Source organism: Denticeps clupeoides, chromosome 15, assembly GCF_900700375.1.
Source record: "Denticeps clupeoides chromosome 15, fDenClu1.1, whole genome shotgun sequence".
NCBI classification, from domain to species: Eukaryota; Metazoa; Chordata; class Actinopteri; order Clupeiformes; family Denticipitidae; genus Denticeps; species Denticeps clupeoides.
This window is the reverse complement of record NC_041721.1, coordinates 11,963,824-11,989,294: the sequence shown is the minus strand read 5'-3', so window position 1 is coordinate 11,989,294 and position 25,471 is coordinate 11,963,824. Positions and strand designations below refer to the sequence as shown.

Sequence of the window (25,471 nt, the reverse complement as noted above, 5' to 3'; positions counted from 1 at the left end):
CTCTCCTGTGTTACTGTTTGGTCATACACATGCTGAACTCACATCCATTAACCTGGGTCAAACAGTGGCAAGGCAGGTAAATCTGTAACTTGTCCAAACTAAACTTGAGCAGGAGCAGAACCTGTTTTCCCAATTAAACAGCCTGTGTACATCTTCTCCCTGATCCCAAAAGCGGATGCTAAACACAAGATCCAGCAAGAAAAAAAAAAAAAAAAAAAAAACAGGAAAAAGCAGAGCTGTTCCCCCATTCTCCCCAGAGGGGAAAAAACTCAGTTCTTAGAACGTTGCTGGTATGTTTAGAATGTTCCTTGGACCGGCCATCTGTTTGAGGAACTGTTATTGTTGCCAGTGGTTACCACTCGCTGATTGGTCCTCACCATGCCGTCCGTAATTTCTGAGTTGGTTGGACTCTCCAGGAGCTGCAACTGTTTCTCAAAGAGCTGGGCGATGGCTCTGTGGACCAACTCATACTGCTCCTGTTATTGTGACAGATACATGGACAGAACGTACGGTTCCCATTAAGTACAAGTCTATTCGACACACACAAATATTAAAAATGTGTACAAGTAGTTATTTAAGTTAAACCACTAACATCACATCTAATGTATTAAAGAAGAGTCATTAAGTTACACTTAAACCATCAAACTTTCCTTTTGAACTCTTACACCATGCCAGGTCCAACAGACAAGCAATTTTACAGCAACAAATGGCCAAAAAGATTTCATTTAGCTAAATTCTCAGAATAATCACTTTTAAAATGAAGTTATGTATGAATGCTCCCCCCCCCCATTGAACACAGTCTCAGACCCTTAACGTATTTTCCAAACATCGCTACCTTGGTCTGCACAGCAGAGTGTCTTTGTGTCCTCATTTCCTGTATGAGCTTAAATACATTAAAGTCTTCTGGAATTTTCTGCAAAAAAATAAATAAAATCAAGAGAAGAGCTTTATGAAATGTGCTAAAGGCCTGGCGATTAAAAGTAAAATGTGTGGCAAAGAGAGTGAAACGTACACCAGCTTTCAGCAGGTTCCACGTGTAGTCGATGGCACAAATGGCACCTGTCCGCCCACAGCCAGCACTGCCAAGACATGCAAACGAGGATCCAGTAAAAAACACAGTAATACAGAAGGCAACAGTTATGTTCATGCTTATCATCTTTACCTTGTTGAAGGTAAATGGATGGTGTTATGCACAAGACTATACCTCACGTCAGCCACACATGACCAAAAGTCTCAGACAGACAGTAACACAAGAACCATGTTTTTTTGTAATGGGAGTAGCCAGGCAGGTCTCTCTCTCTCTGTGTGTGTGTGCGTGTGTGTTGGCTAGAGGAATATTTATGGGCACACTGTCAGCACTTCATGACTGGATGTCTTAAGTGCAAGATGGCATACAGGTCTCAGTTGTTCACAGTGGGGACATATGTTTCTAATTCTACTGAAAATTTCCTGCATCACAATAATTAATTAAAGCAGGAAGGAGACTGAGTTTTGGGTCAAACTAAGAAAATAAGGCGGCATCAAATGAAACCCAGATAACAGATGCCCACTGTTCCTCGGCCATCATAATTTCTGTTCGACCTGCACCATTAACACATTTAAGTTAGGGCACCAGCAGTCTAACACAGCAGGTTTAAACCCCACTGACTACCACTGTGTCCATGAGCAAGACACTAACTGTCTCCAGGTGGACTGTCCCTGTCACTACTGATTGTAAGCCATTCTGGATTAGGGTGTCTGATAAATGCTGTAAATGTACATGTAAAATTGGGGTAGGAACCTGAGCGTGTGTGTGTGAGTGTGACTGACTTTAGAAGGCCAATCAGTCATCAGACGTTAGTGGACAAATAGGGCAATTTGAAGCAATTTAATCTTGCTTACATACGTAGGTCATATTTCATTCACTTTTCATTCAGTAGGAACACTGTCAAAACTACCACTGGTGGGGGAAAAAATATCACATTTACACTGTTGGTAATAAAAGGCTAATTATGTCATAAATGTGTTCAGCTCCAGTACATAAGGTAGTTTGGAAACATATGACGTGGACCATGTTATACTCATTAAAAATATTATGCATGATGTGTGGACTCACCTGCAGTGCACACATATTGGTACATTATCATGCTCCTGATATTCCCTCATCAGCCCAATCATGTCTAAGATGGAGTCAAAGGACGAGGGAACGTCATGGTCCGGCCAGTTGATGTAATGAAACTGTGTTATTCTGCGAGTCTCCTTTGGACCAAGAACAAAATATGATAGGCAGCATAAGATAAAGTATTTGATTGTTCTAAGTTTACATTCTAAAATGAAAATGAAATTCTGAGCTTTATGCACTTACATTCTCATACTCTACTGTGAGAGCACGGATGAAGTAGTCAGATCTAGTTTGTTCAGATTCCTAAAAAAGCAAAAGCAAAAAACATAGACAAACCTAAAACTGCCAGTCCATGTTTCAGATCACAAAATATTGTACTATGTGTGAAAGATCAGATCAAAAAACCCAGACTAGTTGTGAAAAAAAACACTGATTTGATCTCCCAGATCTACTGATTCAATTATTTAATTCTAGACATTATAGACATATTGAGAGACATATGGCATTAAAACAAGGTGCTATATGGAAAATACAATAAATAATTAGATTAATGTGCAAAAAATCAAATATGACGTGGTTTTAATATAAAAGTTTTAATAGAAAAAGCAACAGAACATATGAAGCAAGTGAACAGTATTCAACTATCCAAAGTCATGTATATTGTTAATGTCTTGCTCCACATAAGTGAAACTAGAAACTACAATGAAACAAAGCAACTAATATCCAATAGCTGAGACCAATCACGAGGAAGTGGTGCAGCAGAGAGGGGACATGACACACAGAAAAGAAAATGGTCACTTACACAGGAGATCCTGAATGGGCCAAAGGACATTGGCTCGTCCCCCAGCATGGGGAAATACCGCTCACACTTTTTCTGTGGGACAGAATGACATTGACATTTGCTATTACTAACACTGTTATAAGTACGCTGCAATGAAAGTGTCTTCCTCTTTCTTTGTGTCTGTGTGCTCTGTGAGTTGACGGGAAGGAGGAAAAAAAAAAAAAAAAAAAAAAAAAGACACTTTCAAAAAACCAAAGGAGCAGGGACAAAAAAAAAAAAAGCTAAATCATATGAAATATAGCAAACAGTAATACACAAGCGAATAACGCTATGATCTACAGGTACTGTGGGTCGAACTGTATACAGTTGAATTTAAAATGCATGCCGGAAATTGTACAATTGACATTCTTCTTTGTACCCCAGATTTGTCGGCACAATGCAAGCTTTTCAAAGAGTTAGCCAGCAACCCAAAAATAACTAGAGATTACAAGTTAATAATGATAAGCTCTTACCCTCCCCATCTCGAACTCTCGACATGCCATTATTATGACCTGCAAATAAGACATTATGTAAAACACCGTTATAAAGCAAATTTGGTCCTTTAAAGCAAATTCATACATCTAGGACAAATTCCACATCCCCCCTTGCCCATATTAAAAATTCAGTGACCTATAGGGGCTGTTCCTTTATTACCAAACAGCCCTTGTGAAACTGCAAAAAGTGGCCTCACACATGTATTGAAACTAGAAACTATGTACTCATCTGACAATCATAAAATGAGACAATATGTTCTGATACACAGCTATGTTCTGGTACACAGCTAAAATTAATAGTAGCTTTGGTCATGTGGAAAGACAGAAGGTTAACTACAGAGTACAGCAAATGGATTCAAAAGTTGAGGTTTAGAGAAGGCAATAAAACTCACACCTCACAACTACATCTGTCTGATCATACTGCAGGCATCATGTTTCATCAGTTTGAATTGTGTCTTACAAAAAAAATCTTGCTTACTGCAACGTTGTGCTCCCAGATCATCCTCCAGAAGTCAACGATAGTATTGGGCAGAGGGCCTTGTGTTGCAATGTACGTCTCTGGCCCATGTATTCCCTGGAGCGTGATTACCAGAAACAGAGCAAATAGATTTCAGGAGGCAAAGGTCTACTAATGACACAATATCTTATTGCTTACATCATGCAAAGGCTGTCATGCAAGTGCAATATAATTTAACCATGAAAGACTGCAATTATTGCAATTCTTTTTGCATTAAACTTGTGCCCTCATTTATTAACATGTAGCAGGAATAGGGACACATTGCATAACTGGGGGCAATTTAAATGATCATAATCATGAAGACAGACTAGAGAGAAACCAAACCACTGATGACATTATAGCATAAGCCTAATTGCTGTGTTTAATTGAACATTGTTACAAAAAAAAAAAAAAAAGTGATTTTCAGAAGACACAGCTGTACACTGTGTTATTAAAGTAAAATTTTTTAAGTGCTTGTATAATGGCAGTGATACACTAGACTGTTTTATCATGGTTATCAAAGTCTTGGCTTGTTGTTGTCACTGGACACTGGACAGTAGTTTAAGGGGTTAACTGCTTCAAATGGCTTGAAAGTTGGTGTTTGTACAAGTCTGGCTGAAAGCACATTTGGTGAAGCACATCCGTACCTTGATGAAGTTTGCATTTATGTAATCAGTGTCTTGATTGGAGGTTTTCAATGTCACTTTTACTCTACTGTGGTCGACTGAGGAGCGGGAGAATGAGATGATTAAATAGTGAAACACTTTTACAATCCTTTCAACAACCCCCACATAAAGGTACAAACAGTTCAAATGCTACCAGAAAGGGATGATGGGACATTCTCTGCCGACATACCCTATACGAATACACAGGCTATGGAGGGCACGGTGATGACAGATCATGATCCTGTCCAGTTAAACAGAACATGAGCCAGAAGAGTCACTTACAGGGCAGTATGTCCTTATATCGGTTCTTTTTCACATTCTCTTCTTTCTCACCCACGTTAGTGGGGTAGATTTTCTCTGTTCTGTATTTGGTCGATAATCTCCGTAATCTCTGTAGAGGGGAGGGAGGGGAAGAAACCGTGAGTAGATGACATTTGATAATTACACGAGTAACTGTAGATAACATTTATACACACTATGTATGCATTGCGGTGTACTTAAAATACATATGAGAACATTGATAACAATTCTTTTATTGTTATAGCTACATAACAGAGCTGAGGTGGAAAAATTGTGAGTGGCATGTATTGGCTTGTATTTTTAAACTAATTACACACAGAAGAAAAGAAAAAAAAAAAAAAAAAAGTAATTTATTTTCAAGATACATATAGCTACCAAACGGTTCTATATAATCTATTCATTTAAATCCTGAGGAAGCCATACCTAACACAAGCAAACAAGTCCCATTGCTTAGTGCTGTGCCAGTGTCATGTGATGTTAAAAAAAATTACAAATCAGATATCAACCTAAACTGAGCACTGTGTACCAAAATGTATTGTATTATGAAACAGCTCCAGAGCATCAGTATAACATTTCTATTAAAAAATTGTAATTCGTCCCTGCAGCGTAGCGTAGCTCTTTTCTCTTTTTATCTGGCGGACTGTAGCGGAGTCTCGTTTCAGGGGCGTTGGTTCTCGTAATACTGCATTTGAAGGGTTACAGAAGTGCGACAAGGCTGCCCCAGTTAAGAGGCTGTTTCAAATGCAGCCCACAATTCCACACATTTGCAGACACAACGTATCCCAAGATCCAGTGCGGGTACCACCTCATTTAACAATGCCCGAGGGCTGCAGCCTTCGAAGGACACAAACTATGAAAAGCTGTTCTAGACCATGTCCTCAAAAAAAAAGGCTGAGGCTGAAATAGGACATAACTAGTGTCTGCACACCACCTGCAGTAAACCCGTAACTGCACCTCCGGATCCAGTACGCACCACCAACGCACCCCTTTCCCTTCATCTCCTGGTCCTCTTAGCACACATCCTCGATTAGCTCTTTAGACTTAATTACTGTGACATTAAGACGTTCCGGTTTGGTCTGCAGGACTGGAAAAATCCTTGGGGACACTGGGAGAATAATGAGATCCTGCTGGGGGCGGGTCAGAACAGCACAGGCAACTGTATGGTGGTGTAACAGAAGTGTGAACTTTATGAGGATACAATGTGTGTGATCACTTTTTGGTGTCAGAACTCTTTTCAAAAGGAAGTGTTCTGGAGAAACCATAAAATCCCGCACCTTTAAAAGGATGCGCTTATTTCCCTTTCAGCGCCTCAAGTGAAAACATTATCATAAGTGCTGCCAGCATTTATGTAATGTCATGCAAAGTTATCTTACAGCACTGCAGCATTCTGGTCCAAACTCGGGCTAAGCCAGACCAGAGCTCTCTGCGGAAGCCGTGGTGCGCCCACGCTGAGGTGAAGGGTGTCGTGGGACTGGCTTCCACTGCGGAGGGGCCGCCCTCGACAATAAGTAACCGGACTTATCAAGCCAATGCCTCGGTGAATGGCTAACTCTGCACGTCAACAAGGCTCATCCACAACATCTCCCTGAATTCCTTTTCACGACGTGAGAGACGAGCCATAATCCCGGCCGGGCGTGGCAGAGAGGAGCGCGTGTGCATGCGTGCCGTCTACGGGTCCAGCTAGAAAATACGGCTCTCTGGGGCGTACACTAAATGAATTAGCAGCAAATGCCAAGCAGCAAAACGATGATGATGATGATGATCTGGCCCACTGTCAGACAGAATTTCAACTCTGTAACACAGGCTCATGCCCCGTGATAACATGTGATGGCTTACATGGTTAGGTTTCTTCTTTTGAATAAATTATGACCTTGGTGTGTTTCAGCTCTCTACTTTTAATGGTTTCCACCCAAAAAAGGGAGGAAGGATCACACATTTGTTTACATGTAGCAGCCATCCCATTAGAAAAAAAAAAAGATTATTGTACTGGGAGTACAGGACTATATGGGACAGACAATGGTTTTTAGACTGGTACATAAGTTGTAGTGAGTTATGGGGGAGGGGGTGACAATTCCTTTTCAAAAGCTATTTCTTTATAAGAACTAATATGCTTGTTCTTGTTATTTGAGAAATATTACTGCTACAATGCTACAAACACAGATGCAATAATACAATAAATCCAGGCCACACCACATCATCATCAACATCATCATCATCACAGGATTCTGAAACACACACACACAAAAAAAAAAAAAAAAAACACCAAGTGAGCAGCTCTACACAACAAAACGAAACATCTCTAGCATGTGAAGGATTCTCAAGTACTCAAGTAGAGCAAAAAAAAAAAAAAAAAGGAAGGATGAAGAGCTAAGGCCAAAGACATGAGCTTAATTACCCTGCTTCCGTGGTTACGTAAGTTCTCTGTGTGTGTGTCCCCCCCACACACAAAATAGGGTAGCTTTCACAAAAGGAACTAAAAGCAGCCGACCCAGGAAAGGCACACTGGTCCCAGATCAGTGCAACGGAGCACTGCTGCCCCCCTGGGCTCTTTAATCTGAGGAAGTTCTCAGTAAGGCAGTAAATGGAGATTTTTATCCCGGGTTCTTGCTGCAAACATGGATCCTCAGGCCATTAGTGCTTTTTGGCTTGTCATGCCTGAGACCAGACACCTGCTAAGGCAAAAAGTCTACCTCTCTTTTTTTTTTTCTCTCTAAGGTTTCTTCAGCACTCTTCCCTCGCCCCGTGCGACACAGGAAGTGAGTTGGTGAGTGGGCCGTTCCGGGAGGCACTTCCTGTGAGTTTGCACAGCGTTGTAATAATTGCCCCAGCACAGGGATGGAACAATGCGAAACAAGCCTCCGCAGATACTGCCACCTCGGAGTAAAAAGCCCACTGGCCACCTTCGCTGCGTTCCACAAATCCCCACCCATGCCCTACGGGAGGGCTGGGAGTGAACCAAGACAAGGGCGGAGCCCTCATAGTTGTGTGACCACATCAGAGAGCTTGTACCCCCAACTCCCTACACTACACACACACACACACACAGGAAACAGAGCCCACCAGCTTCTGTGGAATAGGCAGACAGGGCCGTGCCCTGCGTCACTCACACCCACTCACACCACGGCAGCATGGCTTCACCCGGGTACGTCTGGGTCTGACGCGACTCCTGGAGAACAAAGCTGAGAAAACTTGAGAGGCGTTGTGACTCCAAGAGAAACAGAGGGCTGTTCTGAAAGAAATAAACTCCACTTTCACTTGAACCTGACGTCTCACGAAACCAGTGATTTAGCCTGTAAGATAATGATTCTGATTAGAACTGGAAATGGAAGATCGGTTTCAGATTTCCTTTTAGAATTCAACACAATAAAATTTGTGGCATTTAGCAGACTGCCTTGTCATCAGTATTTACAGGGACAGACCCCATAGATTTAAACCTGTGACTGTGGTCTTCTGACAATGCCCCTGCCTTAATTAATGTTCTTATTGTCTTTGGCAAATTGCACATTGTTCCTTATTAAGTGGTTTATAAGACAAAAGTGCCCATTTTTAGTGTCATTCATTTGCACATTTCACCAACACTGGTCTTTAAACATATCTACACAGCCAGTGGTTGCCTAGGCGATAATGAAGCGGATGCTTAATTGGAAGGTTGCAGGTTCAAATCCTGATCCGCCAAGGTGCCACTGAGCAAAGCACCATCCCCAAACACTGCTCCCCGGGAGCCTGTCATGGCTGCCCACTGCTCACTAAGGGTGATGGTTAAAAGCAGAGGACGCATTTCGTTGTGTCACCGTGTGCTGTGCTGCAGTGTTTCACAATGACAATCACTTCACTTCCACTTATGACTAACTTGATTGGTTGTGGCCCAGTGGGGTCAGATCATTCTGGAAGTACACCTCACAGCAAGAGACAGATTTGGCAGAAGGAGAGGGTAACTGGTCTTTAGCTGACCATAATGGCACAGCAAACATATCCATCATGTCCCTGGGAAGCAGCAGAGGGACAGGAATGAGCAAGACTCAACAGTTTAGGGACATAGATTCAAACGTAGTTTCATCCCATTAACAGAGAGCCACAATCTACCTATCACCAGTGACTGGAGCACTAATGGAACTTTATTTTTTAAAGGGAGTTTTGTGGCCACGTTCACCGCTATTGTATATAGCTTGTGTGTGTTCAGCACTGTGCTGCAGAAGTAAGACGAACAAGCGGCCTACTTTCTCTCATCTAAATAAGTAAGCACTTCAGTTTTCCCGTTGCCTCAATAATTCAGGGGCAGCACGTCTGCTGTAGGTAGCCCACACGCACCGCCAGTTGTTCCTGCATTCTGACTGGCAACCAGTGCAGTCCAGAAATGAGGGCGAGGGAGGGGCCTGCAGGTATCTATAGCAACTGGGAGGTGGTCAGGAAGTGCATGTTTGAGAAAGTGCGTCGTTCTGTGGCGGTGGCACTGTTGAAGGTGAGTGGACAAATCAGAGCTGGACAGAGAGACACTTTAGTGAGTTTCTCTTTTTTGTTCATGGTAACAAAAAAGGATGACACACAAAAGTTCTCTACACACACAACTCCTGAGGCGGAAGGAAGTGGTTGGGGACACCTACGCTGACACACAGGCTCGTTTAGACAACCTCGTGTCTAACCAGGTCAATACTCCCAAGCTGAATTCCCTCGCCTTCCCACGCACAGACACGGGTCATTCTAGAATGTTTCATATTTCAGCATTAACCAATCCTAAAAATGGATCTACATTTAAATAAAGAGAGATGATGCAGCGATAAATCCCAGCGTTACAAAGACCAGCTTTATATAAAGCTGAGCCAAATATTGGTGATCAATTTTTGGACAAGAACTGTAAATTTCTGATCCATTAAGAGACAGACAGAAGAGACTAAAATGAATATATTAATATATAAATATATTCTGACAGTTATAAATTCACAGACAAAGTAAATGAACATAATCAGATATAATCCCAACAAATTCCCATTAATAAATAATATTTGGAATCAAAACCACTAAAATCTAACCAGCTACTCCACATAGAGATTCCGTGGAGACTTTCCTAATGACCTTGACCACATTTTGGTCACATTTGGGCCAATGTTTAAGAAATCCCATAAAGGAATTCATGAGATATGCCCCTGCCTTAATTAATATTCTTAATGTCTTCCACATTGTTCCTTATTAAATGGTTCATAAACCAAACCTCTAGCTTCAGGATTAACGGGAAGAATTATGAAAATGCAAGCAATCACAGAGAATTAGTGTGAGATTTGGCTATTTTACGCTTATCAGCAAACTCTAGATTTCCCTGGGCATACCCAAAAAGTACACATTCACACCAACCCCTACTGGCTTTTTATTTGGTCACCAAGAAAATCTGGGCCAATCTAAGCCTGTGGTTTGCACATTGTGCCCTCATCTCTCTCCGGCCACACCCTGGGCAGGCAGGCTGACTAAGAGCCCAAGACCCCGGCCAGTTCCTGCTGAGTCACAGAACTGGCAGCTGCTGAGGGCCACTGGGGAAACATCTCTGAACTGTGTCAGGCCTGCCACTGATAAGCATCAATGGGGCTCTGAAACACACACACACACACACACACACACACATACACACACAGAGAAAACGGGAAGGGGTAAGGACCGGGCTCCACAGCCATTAAAACAAGCTCTACATGGTCTGCAGAGCAGTGGAAGGAATATTTTAAGTGGCTGTACACCAGACGTTAGCCAGTAAGCACATACAGCAAGACGTGACCTCTGTCAGCGAGTTCGTGCCTCAGCCACCCATCTATGAATTTGGGAGGAAGAATAATGAAGACTATAATAATTATAATATATATTACATGTATGCTTTGATTGATTCATTCACTTCCTTTTCATTGAGATCAATGCAAGTTACTGCCAAGTCTTTGTAATCATGCAAAACGAGAAGAAGGGAAATCACCAATTACAGACCAGTCACAAATGATGACACGTGAAAGGGCTTCATTATTCTCATAATCAGAGTTGAAATATTTCTAAAGCAGTTACACTTACATGCAGTTACACTGAAACATGAAGAACATAAGCCAGTAAGGAAGTGGGCACCATGTTCCACCAGAACAGTGCCTCCCATATTTGGAATTTTGATTCCAACAGATGGGGCCATAGTGACCTAGATATATGTAGATCACTTCTAGATCAATCAGGAGAAGGCAGTTTCATCCCCTGACACTGTTTGATTACTCTTGTTTAGGCTGCTATTATCTTCACAAAATACGCTGAACTTGCACAACAATGGGTGATAGTGGCCTAGTGGTTTAGCCAAAGCCCACTTACTGAGCAGGAGACTTAACCCTGAGTGTATGTGGGGAACTGTGCCTGGAACTACTGATGCTAAGTCGCCCTGGATAAGGACGTCTGCTAAACGCTGTAAAATGTAAAAATGTAAATGCAATGCCCTCACATTGCTCTTGTGCATTCTTTTGAATGTGCAACCTAAAAGGATAGATTATCAGCACCCTACTGTATTTGTAGCACTAGTGTTCAGGACTGTAAAGAGATGGAGGAAAATAATGGAGAGACTTTCATTCCTACTTTAAGGAAGTGGGTGAAATGCTGGATGGTGGATTTGACATGGTAGAAGATGACTGAAAGTGCCGACAATGGTAAGGAGCTGCAAAAGCAGCAATCACAAGCCTGACAAGACACAACAAACCAGGCATGCACACATGCGTATGAGAATGTGTATGCGTGCTGAGGTACGCGTGTCTCGACAGAGATGTGGAGAAAAGAGGGGGGTAGTACAGCAGAGAAACAAATCTCTGGATCAGTGGTCCACATGCCTGTCAGTTCCTACCGAACATGCAGGAATTAAAAGGTGATAAGTTGCTCTCTGAACAATGACAACTTTTTCGATTACTTGAAGTACCCGCTTAGTGTAGTATTTTACTACAGTAATATGCACTAATATAATATTTGACCGCCACAAGCAATTTTGTACATATTTTCTTGGATGGGAGAGAATCTGTTTGTTCTATTCCTGGATGCAAGTCTATTTATTTTAAATGTGTGGTTGTCGTTTGGTTTCAAGTATATACTGAGCAATAGGAAGACAGACAATATTGTTAATTACAACCTTAAAAATATATCATTCAAATTTTATTTTATTTGTAAAAAAAAAAAAAAATCATTCTTTAAATCAGGTACATGCAAAATATTCCTTCAAGCCTTTATGTGAGGTCAGTCAACTAGATTAGTCCCGTAGTTCCTCAAGGAAACAACTAAATATAGAGAGGTGGAAGGAAGAATAAGGCAAGACCAGAAAACATGCAGCTTGTAATGAACATTAATGTCACACCCATGTAAAAATATTAAGTTTTGTAGAGCGCCACCAAGTTTTCATAGAAAGTGTGAGTTTTTAGTTTTCCATATCATGCTTTGACACGGTTCATCAAAATCATGTGAAATTTGGGAAGAATGTTGTTAAGAAGTTCCATTTGAAGCACTGATAAGGACTATCATGTCAAACCGGGACTTAATGCAGACATTTCAAACACAACACTGTTTTTTGTTTTTTTTTCTCCAGTGGAAGGACAGTTTAACCGGTCATGTGTGTCCTCTCCCATGTTCATGTCCCAAACTTTTATGCCCAGTTCTTTACCATAACATTCCATGAACACCAAAATTGCGTGTCATCAAGACAAGTTCAGAATTCAAATTCTATCTATCGTGGTTCCATGCCGTGAGAATGAAATTTAAGTCTTAAAGGCTTTAATTTACGAACACAAAATTTAAGACTTTCAGGTTTTTAAGACCCCGCAGATAACCTGCTATGGTTGGGATGATTAATTGGGTTATTTGCTTATGATGGGTTTTATTGTTTAAAATAAAATAAAAATGTATGAGTGGTCAATCTGATTGTCCTGTGTACTAAATGCCAGGTCTAAAACTATTTAGTCTGTAGTAAAGTGAAATGTTTCAGTAAAATGGTAACAAAATTGTTGCCTTTCTCATTTAACTCCATTGCAGCCACGCTGTTGTAGCTAGTGCAGGCGGTTTGGGATCTCATGATATAAAACATCCAATACAAGTTCAGCCTGAACAGAGGCATCATCGAGAGCACAGTTCTCAACTAGGGGCCTGCCTCAACTCGGCCACGGAGGAACTAAAATAAGACCAGGAGGAAAACACACAGAGAGAAGGCAAGACAATATAAATTACAGCATTCCAGCTTGATAGAAGAGCATAAGTGAGCATTCGAGACATTTTCTCCAACCCAGTATGCTTATCTGTGAAGACCCAATTAACTCCATAATGGAGAGAGCTGGAGGTGATGAGTGAAGGGTCGCTTTAACGCCCAGCATGAGGCGGCGCAAGCACGGAAAGATGATCCATCACAAACCTCCATCCGACATGTTCTTACGCGGTGTGATTTGGCTGCTGGTCCTATTCTGCGAGGAAGTCAAGCTCTCTGTGTGTGTGTGTGTGTGTGTGTGTGTGTGTGTGTGTGTGTGTGTGTGTTCATAGAAGGTATGAACACAGGAAAAAAGGATGAATGTCCACACACATTCTCTCAGCTGGGGGATTTAGTTTTAAGACCAAACACAGGATGTCGGAGCCACTGGCCTGAGGGTTGGCCCATTTTCTTACTCGGGCTGGCAACACAACCAAGAAGTAAAAAGCAACGGGCAAATCATTTGTGTGGAAGTGTGCTGGCATAAAGAACACAAATTGCACAAAGTAATTATCCATCAAGATTCCTAAAAGAAGCAGTGAAGACGGCCAGAGGTCGGAGCGAAGTGGGCCGTTCCATTTTGCTCTCTAATTAGCGGACACAGCGCTTGTTCTAATTTCCAGAGTGTGCTCGACAGTGGCAGGGTGCTACAGGAAATGAGAGGGTTCCTCCTGTGCGCCCAGAGCCGCCAGGCTGAGAGAAAGCAGATGTGGACCCGTGTCACTCTGTGAACAATCCCATAATCCCGCTCATCTGAGTCGGGAATTGGGGCGGAGCGCCGAAAGGTCCGGCAGCATCTGTGCGATGCACAGCCGTGCTACCCAAAAATGCAGATATAAGAACGATTTACAGCTTAATCCTCAACGTGACCTTGTCAGCTGTCGCACATCAGACGAGTCGATGCAATCACATTATTTCTTATTTTGGAATCAGGTTGCAAAACCAAAAATCTCTCCTCCGTCCCATACACACATTCAATTATAAAGAACCCATCCGCACAGAGGGAATTATTGCATCATTTCCTGTATGTTATTATGGTTCGGGGGAATGTTCTAGCTGTACTAGGTCAGCTCTGATCCTCCTTAATGCTCTAACACACACACATGCAAAACTAATCTGGTCATTTAGAAGAAATACTTTCTAATGTTTGGACATTTAGGTCGGGTGTTATTTTTGACATTAAACCCTGTGTGTGGGGTCATGCTGACCATCATTCCTAGCGACAGCTGTCGCTACTGACTGACTGGGTCAAAAAAGAAAAAAAGCCCACCCACACACACACGATAGGAATCAAAACACACACACACACACACACACACACACACACAGTTTTATTTATATATATAAATAAAAAGCTAGATGCCAAATTGGTCCTGGAGAGAGAGTGTATTTATTTTGGTTCCTGTATTGAACTTGAAGACGAGGCCTTATGAGAAGAAGTGATGGATACTTCCTCTGTGGTAATCTGCGTCCTTCTGCAAATTATGTGTCGTCACAGTGTTCTCTCAAACCATGCGAGGCCACATAATAGTAATGACAACATGTAATAAGTATTACAGGGTGGTGAGTCCGTGCGAAAGGAAACAAATGGCACTTGACACACGGACACATATGCGAACAAAAGGAAGACCAACAATGGGTCTGGAGCACACCTGAGTTTTATTCATCTCAGAAATGGGGAAAATGCTGATATGTGATAATACAAAAGAGCAGTTTAACCCACACCATTCAGGTTATCTAAAATAGGGCTGAAACGATTATTCGAATAACTCGATTGATTGATTACAAAAAAAATGTTCGAGGAAAATTCTTTTCCCTCGAGGCTTCATTTAATTCGTTGCCGAAGTCCATCTATTATCGTATCACGCCCGCGGAGCTGCACAGCTCCAGTATCATTATTTTACACGGACTTTTAACTGAAGCACCTTTCAAAGATTTAAGGAGCCGTGATTTAAAATGGAGATACCGGTGTGCATAAAAGGCATAAAATGTCTGAAGTGTGGGACCATTTTACGCTGCGTAAGGTGGACAACGTTGTGCGGTGTATACACTGTAAAACGGACCCGGCTTACCATAAAAAGTACTTCGTCAATACTACAGCACCTTAATCGAAAGAATCTCCAAGCGGACTCAAAGGTTCTACAAGGTATCGTGTTTTTATGATTGTTAACTAACATTAGCACTTCTTATAACGTACATTAGTTGTAATTATTTGTGTTATGAGTCGATAGTGATGAGGCATGATAAGTAGCAAGAGAGCAAATACACCAAACACACACACACTGATAGGTCCCATCTCAAAACACGCCTTCCCCATACATAAGGTAGTAAATAATAAATGCAACAGATGAAAAAATCTACATTCATTAGCATATAGATTTACTTTTTGGCGAGTTTATAGCATTTGTTGCACAAATCAATGTTTTTTTTTCTTCCCCACAGTACATCACAGCGGCGCAGGCTTGCACACGCATTGCACACATATGCACTAACACAAATTGTCTCTCTCTCTATTTTGCACATAACATTGCACAAATACAAACATTCCACCTACCTACCTCATCTAGATACTGAACTGTATTGTTTAAGATTATTATTAGTAATACATGAATTATTTATTTATATTTTCTATTTACTGTTTTGTACCTTTATACTTTTTTCCCTCTTTATTCTCAGATGGGTTATAGAAGGGGGTACACCACAATAGGCTAACCTATGTTTAATTTTGTTTCATGTGCATCATGAATGTTTCACAGAAAGATTGATTAAATCCGCTTAGTTCTGGAGCCAGTAACCCAAAGGTTTTAAGCTTTGATCGAATAAAACAGCCAATTGCTTGCTCATTTTAAGAAGATTTTCATTTTGCATAACACACTATTGATAGAGTTGTTTAAAAACGCAAAAGTATGATTTATCCGATTAATTGATTAATCGATAAAAAAAAAACGACAGAATACTCTATTCCAAAAATATTCGATAGTTGCAGCCCTAATCTAAAATATTTACTTTAGATTTTACACACACAATAACTAGGTCTAATGCTGGTCACTTAAAACTTGTAGAGGAGAACCTGACTACACAGGAGCACTTTTATTGGCACCTGGTTTGAGTTTTGATCCTTTGAAAGATGCGATGTACAACTTCAGCAAACATGCTCCAGAACTAGTCACATTAAAATAAAGCCACATATGCCATTTGAGAGAGTCTCTATGCACTGGCAATACACACCCAACCAAAAAACTCCAGAAAGGACAGCAGTCAGCCGCTGAGCTTCAGTAAAAGGTTTTTTTTTGCTTAGTGGTCCCCTAATACTGTATCTGAAGTCTCTTTCCAAAAGTCAGCAACGTTGAGCCAGTCCAATCAATGAGATTTCCCCAGGACGTGCCTTTTCTGTGTTTGTAGCTGTATATGCTAATGAGGAGGAGAGAGGCGGGATGAGGAGGCCTATAGAATTGAGCGGGCATTCATGGAAATGATGTCATCAACACCATTCACCAACAACAATGTTTGGCGCAGAAAAAAATTGTATTAACCTATTGGTTCTTCAGAGTCTCACGTGAATTAAAAAAAAAAAAAACTAAACAAACAAAAAAAACGGCAAAACAGATTGGCCAAAGCACTCTTTACACCATCGCCATTTCTAGCCACTGCAGGACCATAGACAGGGTAGGGGAACTCGTATTAATGTTAAATAATCTCACAAAGTGAAACCCTATAAATTACACAAGTCACAGCAGGCGATGACACTAGTTAGCCAACAACCTAAGCAAAGCGTTTGAAGTGATTGAGACTCCATAAAACAATAGCTGTACCCCACCAGTGGCCTCTCACACTGCCGGTTAGTTAGCAGCCTAGACACACAGCAGTCTAGACAGGTCTCAGGGGACATGATCAGAGCAAGGTTTGGGGAGCTTGCCTGCCCAAGCTGATTACCTTGGGGCGCATCACACTCAGAGGACCACTTCCTGTCTCTGTAACGCTTTCGGCACAGGAAAAAAAATGGGTAGCAGTTAAAAGAAGGGATCCTGGAAAACAGGTCTTGGTGGCGTGCCTGGTTCCAGGAACAGTAAACCTCTCCTTCGCGCACACTGTAGGGGTCAATGACTGAGAGCCGCTCCTCAGCATTCTGCCAGCAGCGCGTACGTGTATCTCCGCTTGTACACACACTCGCACATAGAAACAGAGAAGGCGGCTAGTGCAGTTGTAGAATATCTGGGTTACGCTGGGAAAGACACAATGTAGTGACAGCAGAAATGTGACAACAGATCAAACACACTTATTCTCTAGCTTCTGGCAGCTAGACGTTGCTCAACCACAGCCTGTCATCAGAAAGTCTATCAATATGCTGGAGCTTGTCAGGGCTCTTGGCGCACCTTGCAGTCTCATAGAAACGGGGGGAAAAAAGAAGATTCAACATGGTTAGGAGAGAAGTTAACACACAGCGACATCCCGCTGACCATATCACGCCAAAATAACGGCAGACAGCACACAAGGGCACAGGATGCTGGAGATTTCCGCGACCCAAACGACCTCGTACTCCACCAACGCTTATGGGACAGAGAATCTTGCGCATTTTATAGCATTATAAATTAAAGAGCATTATAGAGTTATACTGGTTATGAACTCTACTTTTGTGTCAACGTGAGAAGATATTAACGAGATTTCCGGACGCATTTCTGGCAGATGGAACATCTGCTTGTTCGGAGGTGGGTTACTTATCTGCTGCTTTCTTTAATCAGAATCATTGCACGACGGCGCCCTTAACCAGAGATGCTCACGGTAACTAGTTACAGTCACAGTGTACCATTTCCTGGCCCCACAGCGAGTCAGGGTTAAGCGCCTGGCTTCTGTACAAATCTGTACAAAGTTATGATTGTAACACCAAACTCTGCCTATTGAACGCCATAATATATCCGCTAAATAGGCCACGATCGATATTGAGCGTACAAATCGTCTGTTCTGCCATGTCTACTGCTAAGACACCCCCACGCGACGCCAGGCAACTAGCCATTCACAATATTGATCGCCATGCTGTGATTCCTTTTGCATTTTGCAGAGGCATTAGGGCATCAATAGTTCACATTGCCAGCAAACAGTTATTGGATTTGTGTGTGTGTGTGTGTGTGTGTCAATGTCCAGTCGCAGGGTGATAAGTGGACAGAAAAGGGGAGTTGTCTTTGGACAAAGGGAAGAGAACAAGCCAAGCGGTTCGAGCGTCGCGCGTTCCAGCCTCACTGCAGAAAGCTGCACCTGGAGAAGGAACGACGCATCCCGGCGCATTAGCCAGATCAGACGCTCAATCCCTCGTCCACTTCCTCCCCGGCAGCCTCCAACGCCCCGGCGCCTTGCGCAACATCCGCAAACTCCCTCTCTACCCCCCCCCCCGGTACCAGTATCCCGAAAGAGTCGCCCGAAGTAACACGTTTTCGCCGCCGAGAGAATGAAAAACGCGCTGCGTGTCGCTGCGACGACCTTCACCTGCCGCGCAAATCACGCCGAATGTCCGGACGTGGACAAAGACGACCAGGGACCGGGGGGGGGCGACAAGTTAACAAACCCCGACGCGTTTTACAAGCTCGGAGGTGGAGGTGGGGGGGTGACCCGACATTTGTCCCATAAAATGTACGCGTGCTGTAAATGCACGACGGCTCACACGGAAACAGCCCAGTGGAACACAACACCGTGACAGACGCCGCGCTTCTTCTCGTCGCTTCTCTCGCTCTGTGAATAAGACGGGACTGCTTTTCTTCCTTTTCCTTTGTCACACGCGGGACGCAGAATGTTAGGTGACAGCGTCGTCAGCACAGGGTACGTTTTGGTTGCAGTTAGCCTGCGAGCTAACTACTGTGCCGGCGCTGGGCGCGACGACGCATGGCCCCTCAAAAACAGGTTTCTTCAAATGTCCGTAATGTTAAATATGTGACACGGTAATAAAAGCGAGGGGATGAAATGTGCAGTGGGTGGGAGCTGGTGTAAGCGGGGCGAAGCGACAGGCCGCGTGTAAAGCCTGGAGAAGGGAGTAGGGGGGAAGCGCGTAGCCCCCTCTTCCACCGCGGGAGTCGTGAATGGGAAGGCGACGGAGGAGGCGGCGTGCGGGCACATGACAGGCTGGCGCCGCTCGTTCTCACCATGAAGTCGGCGCCGAAGTTGTCCTCTCCCCTCTCCTCCCCTGTACGCATGGCTTCGACCCCTTGAATGAACTTCCTCAGGATGGTCGCCTGCTCCATCCTCACGGTCTCTCCCACCCCCCCAAAAATACGAAAAGATAAAAAAAAAAAAAAAACAAAGCGTAGCGATCACAGACACCACAAAACGACGAATAAATAAATAAATAAATAAATGCTTTAAAGAATCCCTTTGGGCAATAATTCCAGCATCTTTAGCGATCCATAATCACGCGTCGTCCACGATAAAAGCCCATAATCCGAACAAATGTGCGCGCGTCTGACGCTTTCTTTCTTTCTCCTTTACACCCGGCGCCCCGGCACAGATCTACGATTTATTTTCTAATAAAAACAAACGCCGGCTCGCCCCTCCCTGCCTCCACACCGCCACATTAACAAGTAAACTCCGAAACAAAACTGGCTGGGCCGCCCAAAAGCCGCTGAGGCGCGGCACTGCCCCCTCGGGGATCTGCCACGACGTCATTGGTCAAATCTGTCGCTGTCTCTTGTGTGATTGGTTAGATTTTATGTAGGGCGGGACCACGACCGACACCTGCACGCTACAATTGCGAGACTCAGCTGTCGATCATCGCGTCACTTTTTAAAGGCGTGTCGTTTACAACGTCATGTCCCACATCCCACAGGTGACTGACAAAATAAAGGCACAGCCCGTAAAAGACAGACGTTCAGACGCTATGAAAATAGAGAATGGGTCACTATAAAAAAACATAAATATATTTGGTTAATGTAAAAAGTTAAAACATGAACGATCTTCCGACATGTGCAAGTATGTGTAATTGAGACCCAGATGGTATTTAGAACCGCATGCCATGGATGAAACGATATGGAACAGATAAGCACGGTGACTAGACACAAACTTAAACAGGTTTTACTTGATACATTTAAATGTGCATCGTACATGAAAAAGAAAGATATTTGCATCTCACGGTGAAAAAATGTGTACTTATAATACTTCCCACTGTCTTTTAGCATACAAAGGGGCTGATAACATTTTCCCCATGCATTGCAACTGATGAGTAAGATATTGGGATCTGATCATCTATGGACATCCTCAGCTTGCAATTGTCCAGTACTCATTGCAAATTAAATATACTGCTTCCATCTGTACATGGGAGGGATTGCATTTCATCTTCAAATGAAATGTTGCCAAGCGGCACGAAAATGCCACGGTACTGATGCTTTATCCTGAGGCATGGGCTGGGTTTGGCCTGTCACACACATTCTACAGTGAAAAGGTTCCTTGTGCATTGTAAAGGCTTTGTACTCCAATAAAACATTTTCTCTAGTCAAACACAAAAAAACAGTCATTCTGTAACTAGCAAAGCAAATCAATTTGTACCACATTTTTTACAAGTCATAAGAACTCTCATATGACTTTTTCAACTTTAGCATTATTTGTATTATTAAGCTCTTATGACTTAAAGATGCATAATAGCAACATGACATTTAAAAATACTTGACGGATTTTTTTGTCTTGAGATGTATTCTGTATTCATGGCGAAACAGAAAAAGAATTTTTTTTTTATTGTCCATGCTGCTTAGTCAGAAAGATGATCATATTAGTTTTATCATAGCACCCCTATATTAGCACATATTCAAGATTTTTAATGGGTCTGAGAAGTACAGTTGGCTTAGGAGTGAATAAAATCATTCAAATTCATCACCATTGTTTTTGAGATAATTCATGGAGTTACAAAGTCAATTGATTCATCAGCAGATAAGAGCTGGACAGAGGCTTATTCATGATTAATTTCTCCCACTGGGCAGGAATTCCAAGAAACACTTAAGTTATGGTTTAATCTTTGTGTGGTGTGTGGGGGGAAGAAATCATAGACAATGTTATGTTTTTTTTGTTCTTCACAGAAAATGAGGCAAAATTTGGTGGGGTCTGCACAGCCATGCCAGGCCACCAAGGAGCCAGCTATACTCATGAGGCGCGATCAAAGTATTATGGCTCTATTCGACTTGAATGGAGTGGGCATTAGAATTCATTGAGCAGCGTCCAGGCCTTTCTAATCCACCTCATTTTTGTCCCTATTTTTTGCTCTCCTGTGCTAAATGGCAGGAAATGGTACACTGTGACTGGCCTGATGGGTGATGTCACAGTTGTTTGCGTGCTTCCTTAGTGCCCTAAAAAAGTACAGTGGACTGACCTGATTATTAGGCTGTCCAGCAGATACTTTGCTTTAAAATTAGGTGGAAAGAGTGAACTAGTAACAGTTGGGTAAGAAATGTATGTAATATTATATTAAATTGGTGATATATTGAACACATTACAGGAATACATTTTAATCAGAAAATCAATATACATACATATACACTACGTTTTTAAAGTCCATTAATGAAAGCAATTCCCTCTAGATGAAATATGATGCAATTTGTCCCCACTCTCCGCACCATGGTAAAGATGAGGTGATGTGATGACTTCCCTGCTCATAAAGTAAAATGTGTCATGAGAGATGGTGAGGAAGAGAGAGTACTTAAAAGGGCATGGGAGAGTGCACTTTAACGCACGCGTGTACATTAAAACATACAAGTTAAGGGAGAGTAAGCCTTATTGTTGGTTCCTTCCTCTTTCACAGTTGACTGGAACCAGGTCAAGCAATCATAGGAAGTTCAATGCACCGGGCCCCACACTGGTTTTCCTTCTGTCCGCATGACAGGCACAGTCCTACTTGGACCAGCTGGCCTCATGCAGTCCGCGGTGGACATATTTAATTACTGCAAAATAATAATATTCAAAACATTTTAGTATAAAAAGACAGTAAAGGAACAAGTGAGTTAATTTAATCCCCTAATTTGCTTCAGTTTATTATCATTGCTTTCTTCCCCCTGCGCTACCTTTGGTAGGCCCGCCAGTGTCACGTTTGGCTGGGTGAACAACAGGACTCCACCCGTCTTGCCCAAGCACATGGAGGACAGGCCCAGCCCTGCAGAGGAGTACCAAGATACACAAGGAGAGAGAGAGCAGGGTGAAGGGGAGCCTCTGGTGTCACGTTACCCGATGGTGACCTCACTCTTTCTCGTAGAAACACACACACATGCCTTCTCCAAGAAACACACACAGTAACCATGATTATAGTTAAATAATCATGTTAATAATAATAATGTTAATTCTGTTTGGATGCTGTAAAGTATATGGGCCGCACTGTCGATTTTGAAATTAAATCTCAATTAAATCTCATATTTCAGCTCAACAAAATGTAATAAAACAACAGACAAAAGTGCATTTGTTACAATAATATAATAGACAGCAGCACTCCAGATCAAAAGTCAGATAAATTCAATACAAAAGACACAAGAGACCGAAACCCGGGGTGCCTCTTTAATTAACCTTGTAATAACTCAAAGCATTTCCTGTGGTGAAAAAGTGTGAAGAGTGTTTTGAAGAGGATAACTTGATCATAAAGCTGATAAAGATCAGACCAGATTTTATGAACAACGTCAAAACCCTTAAGCTGTTTTTCAAAAGAAAGTACAATGTCTTTTTTCTCTTTTTCGGGGTAAACCGTGTGTCATTCTCTGAACAGTGCATCCGCACATCCAATTGGTGAGTGCGGGTGTGCATGTACAAGTCTAAAGTGTGTTTTCGGGTTTCCAGTGAACCCCCTTGGCCGTCCATTGCTGTTCCACAATTTAGGAATGCACCAGGGCCCGAGCAGCTGAGCAAAGGAATGCACTCAGGCAGGCCCTGACAGAGCCTGGTGCAGCACCCTGCAGTATCCAGACTGTCATTCCCAGCCCACAATCACATTACGCAACCACCTACAGCGCCCAGGTACACACACACACACGCAGATTAGTGCACAGCAGCTCTGTTCCCCCTGTGTCCGCCGTTCGCTCGACGTTTTTGCAAGAGCAGGCAGCAACATGTGCTGTCAGTGCACTATTTCTTTTTTGTTCTCCTCCAAGACTTGCACACACACCATCCCCTCTTTCATAGTTGGACAGGAGCAGCTGAAACAGCAAGCGTTAAACTGCCTGAATAAGAGGGTTAAATGCTGCCTTAGGGCCAAAAGAAATAAAAAAATAACCTAAAAAGGATAAAAAAAAGTACTCATTTTATCAAATTTTGTCATAAGCACACTGATGTCTAATGAGCACAAGTTCATGTTTTAACCACAGGCAGAGTTCGGTAGTCCGGCCTGGGTGAATTAAAGCAAAGCAAAAGCTTCAAGCAAAAGCATGCCTGCCGTGTCCTCGGGGTGCATCTGGCAGCAGATGTCAGGAGGGTCATTGTGCCACCCGACCGGGGCAGCTGGCACGGGCATAAATAGTTAGCACAGGGTGCATATTCGCTAAGCTCTCATCAAGCACATTCAGGAATGCACATGAAAAAGAAGAAATAAACCAGCGAGGGTCGAGTCAGCGTGTGCATTAGCTGACACTGGTGGCGAAAAAGAAGTCAAATTGTGAAATGAAACGGACTTTTTGGTTTTTGTTTCTGTTGAAACTTTCCAATTTTGCAGGGCTTTCAAATGGGGGCAGTTGTTGCAGTGTTCGCAAGAAGAGTCCAACCGGTTACATTGGAATGTGACATAAGCACCACTAAATAGGGCCCACCGCGTTGTGTGTGTGTTTTTTTTTTAAACATGCAGGGACAAAGAAGGTCTATTTAATGTTACACTCATATTAGACAGAGACAAGAAGAGACAACATACATGAAAACAGCTGAGACGAGTTTGAATAGAAAGGGCGGGGCGGTTGACAGAGAAGCATCTGGACACGAAATATGAGCAGTGTTGTGGTGCGGAGACACCCTCCACATTTCCTGCTGCCTTCGAGACTCCAGACTGAGTTGTGGGTCACCGCTGTCCTGTGCTGCACCTACGTGACGCGTCTCCCTCAGTCTCAGGGTGACCACACCGCCTCTGGTCAGAACTGGCCGTCCACAGTCCTCTGCAAGGCAGCCAGTGGTCTGCTGGCACGTCGGATTTAGACTCACCCATAATTGCCATCCAGACTGTGTGTGTGTGTGTGTGTGTGTGTGAGTGTACAGTGAGTATATGTCTGTTGTTTTATTCCTTTACAAGGTCGTCCAAAGCCGCGAGACAACGTCCCACCACAGCAGCAATTATGCACAGAGACACAGGCACGTCCCATGTCCGTATGACACAGACTCACCAACAGGCGACGTTTTTGAGTGAAGAAAGATGGTGGCCATCACCAGCCCGTTGCAAATTAACGGAGCGGAGCGATTAGCATACACAAGGCTCGCCAGACAACACAATTCGCCGCGGAGAGAACGTTGGCTTCGCTCTGACAATTTCCTGGTGTTCTCAGCAAACAATGTCCACTCTACTGCCAAGTGCTGCATCTCTCTCTCTCTATCCCTCTTTCTCTCTCTCTCTCACACACACACACACACAAACAAACACTCATGAAGAAACACGTATATGTTATACTGGAAACGGATGCAAAACTGTTGTGCACAAATGGGTTTGTTTTAAGGCGACGACGCAATGCGCAACAGAGGCCCATGAATCGCCCACCCGTAGACTGGACTTTTATTCAAAACCACAGCGAAGACGATCACAGAATGAGTAACTTTTTGTAGTCATTCATACTGTCTACATAAACTGAGTGCAGTTGTATGGTTCCAGAACCACTAGACGTGGTCGCACTGTATTTCCTTAGCATGCACGTTTAACTACAGATAAGTAAATAAATGTGTTTTACGTGCATGTGACGTTATATCGTGACTGCTTTTTCTTCCTTTCGCCAGTAGATGGCAGTAACATGTCAGGAATTACGTACATATAGAATGTTTTGCCTGGGAATGGGGGTTGAAATGATTCATGCGCCCTGAATCATCAATTTACAAAGTTCTTCATTACAATCCCAAATATTTATCGTCGACACAGATAACCACGTGTTTATTACAAAGTGTAAAACAGCGCTAATGTGTACTTCATCAGAAAATGTAAACACGTTACATTTACAGCGCCTTCACTATTCTCTGGCTTATAGCGCCACCACCCGGACACATTTGGTATGACCATGAAACCCATCAGAGAAGGACAACGCTAATCTTGTTAAACGACGACAAACCGAACGGCAAAGCTGTATTCGTTTCTTCCTTGTTTTTTTAATGTTTGGGAAGTTACGCTCCCACACGCCCCGCTCACCTTTTGTTTCCATAACGCGACAGGCAGGCGGGGCACTTGAGTGACGGAGCGTCCAGCCTATCAG

At 42.8% G+C, this 25,471-nt stretch overlaps 1 protein-coding gene and 1 long non-coding RNA gene across 3 annotated transcripts in view; both read right to left on the bottom strand.

The window, feature by feature from the left end:
- Positions 1–19,674, bottom strand: part of ptpn12 (protein tyrosine phosphatase non-receptor type 12) — a 33,249-nt gene extending 13,575 nt beyond the window's left edge. Inside the window, exons 1-11 of one of the 2 annotated variants that reach the window (XM_028954155.1) lie at positions 19,223–19,674; positions 4,859–4,967; positions 4,559–4,635; positions 3,894–3,989; positions 3,395–3,433; positions 2,904–2,975; positions 2,345–2,404; positions 2,096–2,238; positions 1,013–1,079; positions 836–913; positions 378–476 (exon numbers count right to left, since the gene is read on the bottom strand). In XM_028954155.1, coding sequence (XP_028809988.1) covers positions 378–476; positions 836–913; positions 1,013–1,079; positions 2,096–2,238; positions 2,345–2,404; positions 2,904–2,975; positions 3,395–3,433; positions 3,894–3,989; positions 4,559–4,635; positions 4,859–4,967; positions 19,223–19,321 — 939 coding nt within the window. In that variant the 5' untranslated portion in view covers positions 19,322–19,674. The remainder of the gene's footprint in view (positions 1–377; positions 477–835; positions 914–1,012; positions 1,080–2,095; positions 2,239–2,344; positions 2,405–2,903; positions 2,976–3,394; positions 3,434–3,893; positions 3,990–4,558; positions 4,636–4,858; positions 4,968–19,222) is intronic. The other variant, XM_028954156.1, reaches the window with a different exon arrangement.
- A 1,991-nt stretch (positions 19,675–21,665) lies between these two features.
- On the bottom strand, positions 21,666–25,452 carry LOC114764346 (uncharacterized). The gene is made up of 3 exons (XR_003742500.1): positions 25,408–25,452; positions 22,121–22,209; positions 21,666–22,000 (listed from the first exon to the last, which is right to left on the bottom strand). It is a non-coding gene; the product is annotated as an uncharacterized LOC114764346 (long non-coding RNA).
- Between the last annotated feature and the right edge of the window lie 19 nt (positions 25,453–25,471).